At 37.5% G+C, this 6076-nt stretch overlaps 1 protein-coding gene across 1 annotated transcript in view; it reads right to left on the reverse strand.

The window, feature by feature from the left end:
- Positions 1–6076, reverse strand: part of STPG2 (sperm-tail PG-rich repeat containing 2) — a 555694-nt gene that overhangs the window by 486733 nt on the left and 62885 nt on the right. The window contains exon 5 of the mRNA XM_006893099.1: positions 2887–2998. Coding sequence (XP_006893161.1) covers positions 2887–2998 — 112 coding nt within the window. The remainder of the gene's footprint in view (positions 1–2886; positions 2999–6076) is intronic.

The raw sequence follows: 6076 nt of genomic DNA on the forward strand, positions 1-6076 counted from the left end.
GATCATTACAAAGGCTGAAAAAGAAGAAAAGACCAAGATGGATGTCAGATGAGACTCTGAATATTGCATTAGAGTGCTGAGAAGCTAAAGCAAAAGGAAGAAACCAAGAAATAAAAGAGCTGAACAGAAAATTTCAAAAGACAGCTTGGGATGACAAAGGAAGATACTATAATTAAATGTACAGAGACCTGGAGTGAGAAAATCGAAAGGGCCAAACTCGCTCAGCGTTTCTTAAGCTGAAGTAGCTGAAAAACAAATTCAAGACACGGGTGTCAATACTTAAGAATACTTTGGGTAGAATGTCAAATGATCCAGGAAGCATTAAAAGAAGATGGAAGGAGTACACAAAGTAACTGTATCAGAAGGACTTGGCTGACATAGAAGAATTTCATGAAATAACATGTGAGCAAGAGCCTGGGGTGATGAAAGAGGAAATTCAAGTTTCTCTGAAGGAATTATCAATAAACAGGACTCCAGGAGTTGATGGAATACCAATTGACATATTTCAACAGACACTGCCCTTGATGTGCTCACTAAGAGTACTGAAGAGCAATGACATCAGGCTGGAGACTAAGGTGCACCTGAATTGGGCTATAGTCTTTGCAATTATGTGCTATGAACCGGAGAGTTGGACAGTGATTAGAGATGATAGAAAGATAACTGATTCCTTGAGCTGTGGTTCTGGAGAAGAGTGTTGAATATACCATAGACTGTTAGGAGAACAAACAAGTTTGTCCTGGAGAGAGTGAAGCTGGAATGCTCTTTGAAATCAAGGATTCTGAAGCTTTGTCTGACATACGTTGGGCATGTTGCAAGGAGGGACTGGTCCTTGGAGAGGTACATCATGTTTGTGAGAGTGGAGGGACGGCGTAGGAGAGGAAGACCCTCAATGTTATGGATCGATTCTACTATTGGGATGATAGGAATGAGTGTGCTAGAGACGGCGAGGTTGGCACAGGTTAGAGCAGCATTTTGAGCTCTTGTACAGTGAGTCACTATGAGTCGCAAGCAACTCAATGGGAAGACATCGAAGAAGACTACATGTGGAACTCACCTGATGTGCTGTATTGGAATCAGACTGACTACATTTGTAGAAGACATCATTGGAAAAGTTCAATATCAGCAGTCAATACTAAGTGAGGGGCAGACTGGGGGTCAGATCATCAAATATTCATATGCAAGTTCAAGTTGAGGCCAAAAAGTGAAAATAAGTCCACAGGAATCTTGAAACGATCTTGAATCAATTCTAACTGAATCTCAAGATCATCTTAGGAATAGGATTGAAGCATTGGATACCAATGATAGAAGCACAGATGACTTGTGGGATGAAATATCATCCATGAAGAAAGTAAAAGGTCATTACAAAAACAGAAGAGAAAGAAAAAATTGAAATGGATGCCAGAAAAGACTCTAAAAATTGCACTAGAGCAGTGAGAAGCCAAAACAAAAGTTAAATATGCTGAAGTAGAAGAGCTGAATGGATGATTTTAAACAGCAGCTGAGGAAGATAAAGCAAAGATTATAATGGAATGTTCAGAGAGCTGGAATTGGAGAATAAAAAGGGAAGAACTCATTCTGTATTTCTCAAACTGAGGGGACTGAAAACCAAATTTAAGCCTCATGTCTCAATACTGATAGATGGCATGGGCAATATATTGAATGACTCAGAAAGCACCCAAAGAAAACAGAGTGAATACAAAGAATCATTGTACCAGAATGAACTGATTGACACTGAGGAAGTTAAGAAGTATCATATGAACAGGCGTCAGTGGTAATGAAGTGGGACGTGGAAGCTGCATTGAAGGCAATGACAAAAAGTAAGACCCCAGCAGTCGATGGAATATCAATTGACTTGTTTTAATTAATGGATGCAGCATGGATGCATTCACCCGTCTGTGCCAGGAAATCTGGAGGATGGCCGTCTGCGCAACAGGTTTGAAGAGGTCCACATTTGTTCCCATTCTCAAGAAACGTGATACAGTTGAATATGGAAACTATGAAACAATTAATACCATATGCAGACAAAACACTGCTGAAGATCATCCAAAACTGGCTAGAACAATACATCATAGGGAACTACCAAAAGTTAAGATGAGATACGACACCCTTAATCAATCCCTAAATTAATAAAAATATATACTTATTAAAGGGAAATTACTTTTAAATATGGTTTCAAATTTAAAGCATTTTATCTCACTAGAAAAACTAAGAAACAATAAAATCCTCAACTCTTATTTACATCTTTCCCTCATTCACTCCCACCAAACACCAAGGTTTCTGATTTTATAATTCAGTATCTTTCAAAGCAATGTCGTATATTTGGTTTTCATGATTTTAAGTGCCACTGAGTCAACTACAATTCATTGTGACCCTATGTTTGATTGTGACATCATGTACAAACACCATCCTTGTGTAGAAAACAATAATGTTATGAAATAATATAACAAAGCTTGTAAAATTTCAGTGTAAAATTCAGTTGTATACTGAGGACCATTTAAGAAGAAAGCAAAATTGGTAGCAGTAGATATACTTGAAGTTGAGAAAGAACTATGAGCTTCAAAAAATATTTTCCTGAAAGTGAATGTTCACATATTAACATCAATATAAAGAGTATATGGTCTGCATATTAGTATCTCCATAAAAAGAGAATAATCAAAGTTTCATATTATGCTAAATATGCAAAAGACTGCTTCCCAGAGAAGAACTAAAGAAAGATTAAAGTAGAAACAGTGATCACTTGACGGACATATTAAGCATCATTCCTTCAACGACGAGGTACCAAGAACAGTAGATAACTGGAGAACTTTAAACCGTGAAATAAGAGAATTCACTATCTTCAAAATTACAAGGTGATTTTTAAGATGAAACAGCTACTTCTCAGTTTACCTTTTTTTCTTCTAGCAGTAGTATTATATCATAAAATCGTGGTTTAGATGAGCAAAGGTTTTGCTGCTGCTCTTTCTTGATGTTAACATTTTCATAGTGTGGTGCCTGTACCCTTTAGAAATACAGAAAGAAATTGAGGAGAATAAAATTTTACATACATGTTTATATAAGCAAAAAAAATCTTTTACAACAATAATTTCTGTATTTTTTAAAGTATACAGTAGGATCATCTAGATTTTATAGGGTAATATAATGTATTTTATTAAAATATACTAATTTATGATGGTCAGTTCTGCTTTTTCCAACTGAGAGAATTATTATAAAGTTATTACAATAATTATTCTCAAAAATAAAGGATTAAATTAATTTAAAAATTAATGAATTGGGAAGAAAATACTAAAATATTCAACACTACCCTGTTGTTGTGGTGGTTATTGTGTCAGAACTGATCCATAGAGTTGGAACCGGTGGGTTTTCAGAGGCTATCACATGGGAGGAGATGGAGGAGATTGCCCATCATTCTCTTGTGGAGCAGCTGGCGGCCTTGAACCACACAGCTTCTTGTCACTAGGTCACTAGAGATTACCCTATACATTACAAAAACTCTTTAAAGTTCAAAATAGAAAATTAAAGCTTTTGCCAAGGGTAAATACAGGAAGCAGTAAAAGAAGGTAGAAGGCGTATACAAAGTCACTGTACCAAAAGGAATTGGCAGACGTGGAAAAATGTCATGAAACAACATATGAGCAAGAGCCTATGGTGATGAAGAAAGAAGTTCAAGCTGCTCTGAAAGAACTGGAAAAAAACAAGGCCCCAGGTATTGAAAGCATACCAGTTAACATATTTCAACAAACAGATGCTGCACTGGATGTGCTTACCAAGCTGTGCCAAGAAAGCTGGAGGACAACTACCTGGCAAACTGACTAGAAGAGATCTATATTTGTTCCTATTACAAAGAAAGGTGACCAGACAGAGTGCGAAAATTATCAAACAATATCATTAATATAACATTCAAGCAAGATTCTGCTGAAAATTATCCAAAAACAACTGTATCAGCACAACAACCAAGAACTGCCAGTTGTGCTCACTGGGTTTAGAAGAGGCTGTGATACTAGGGATATTATACCTAATGTTAGATGGATCTTGGCTGAAAGTAGGGAGTACCAGAGGAATGTCTATCTGTGTTTCATTGACTGTGCAAAAGCATTTGACTTTGTGGATCACAACAAGCTGTGGCTAATTCTGAGAATAATGGGAATCTTAAAATACTTGATTGTTCTTAAGTGAAACTTATACTTGGACTAGAAGGCAGCTCTCAGAACAGAACAAGGAAACACTGAATGGTTCGAAACAGGGAAGAGTATATGCCAGGAATGTGTCCTATCTCCATACTTTTTCAATCTATATGCAAAACAGATCATCCAGGAGGCTGGGTTGTATGAGGAGGAATGTGTCATCAGGATTGGAGGAAGACTCATCAGAGTCTTATGCAGATGACACAACCTTGCTTGCTGAAACCAAGGAGGATCTGAAGTGCTTGCTGCAAAAAGTTAAGGGCTACAGCCTTCAATATGGATTAAAAAAAAAATAGAGATTCTCACGTCTGGGCCAGTTGGCAGCACCATGATAGATGGTGAAGAGATTGAGATTGTTAACAGGTTTGGTTTGCTTCACTCCGCAATCAACACTCTTGGTACTAGTAGCCAGAAAATTAAAAGATTAATTACTTTAGGAAATTCTGCTGTCAGGGACCCTATCAGGGACCCCTCCAGAGTAATGAAGAGCTACAATTTCAGTCTAGAGACTAAGGTGAATCTTATCCAGGCCATGGTCTTCACAATTACTTGCTATGCATCAGAAAGCTGGACAATGACTAGGGTTGATAGAGGGAAAATTGATACCTTTGATTGGTAGTGCTCAAGAGGAGTGTTGAATATACCATGGTCTACTAGGAGAACAAACCGATTTGTCCTATAGAGGGTGAAACCAGAATGCTCTTTGGAAGCAAGGATTCTGAAGCTTTATCTTACATACTTTGGGCATGTTGAAAGAAAAAAAACAGTCCTTGGAGAGGGACTTCATGCTTAGGAGGGTGGAAGGACAGCATAAGAGAGGAAGACTCTCAATGATATGGACTGATTCAGTGACTGATTGAGGATAGGTGTGTCAGAGGCAATGAAGTTGGCACAGGACAGAGCAGGGTTCAGAGCTGTTGCACATAGAGTCGCTAGAAGTTGCAAGCGACTCAATAGCACATAACAACAACAAGAGGAGGTACAGCTATATGCTGCCTACAACAAAAAAAAAATCAAAAAAATACGTAAAGTTCTTTTGAAAATTAAACTGATGAATATTTTCAATAGAATTTGGATGATTAGGAAAGAGTGAGGAACAAATAAGCAATGAGGTCTAGTCTGGCTATACTTTGGGCAAGAGAGGTTTGTTCACTCTTCTGTTGTTTTATGCTGTATTCAAAATTGTTTATGAATTCCCTTAGTCAAATACCTCTTTAAATTTCCTTGTTCATTGCCACCTTTTACATTAATACTAGGGATCAAGTCAAGTGCATTTTAGTTCTCAAATTGGTATCTTTGTTTTCAATACATTAAAATGGTAATAAAGAGCACCATGTATGATCCATAATATATGTCCAATGATTGTTGTTGTTATTGCTGTTTTAAGTACTGTCAAGTACTGTACAACTGATAGAGATTCTATAAGAAATTTATCTGAACCCTGTCTGATCCTATGCCATATTCACTCTTCCTGACACACTAGAGCCCATTTCTGTCATCACTGTGTCAATCCACCTGGTTAAGAGTTTTCTTCTCTTTTGCCACTTCCCTACCTTTCCAAGCATGGTGCCCCTCACCAAGGAATAGCCTGTTTCAACAACTTGCTCAAAATATGTGAAGCTAAGCTTTGTCATCTTTGGCTCCAAGGAGCATTCCAACTAAATTTTCTCCAAGAGATATCTGTTTGTTCTTTTGGCAGTCCATGGGATATTCAATGTTCTTCTCCAACACTGCAACTCAAAGGAATCAATTACTCTTGTCTTCCATGCACACCCATGCTTATTCTGGCTTTGTTCGCAATAGCAAAGAGCTGGAAACAACCCAAGTGTCCATCAACAAACAAATGGCTAGAGAAGTTGTGGTATATTCACACAATGGAATACTATGCTGCACTG

The sequence above is a fragment of the Elephantulus edwardii genome, unplaced genomic scaffold (assembly GCF_000299155.1).
Source record: "Elephantulus edwardii isolate Elephantulus edwardi_28Jun2011 unplaced genomic scaffold, EleEdw1.0 scaffold00122, whole genome shotgun sequence".
Classification (NCBI taxonomy): domain Eukaryota; kingdom Metazoa; phylum Chordata; class Mammalia; order Macroscelidea; family Macroscelididae; genus Elephantulus; species Elephantulus edwardii.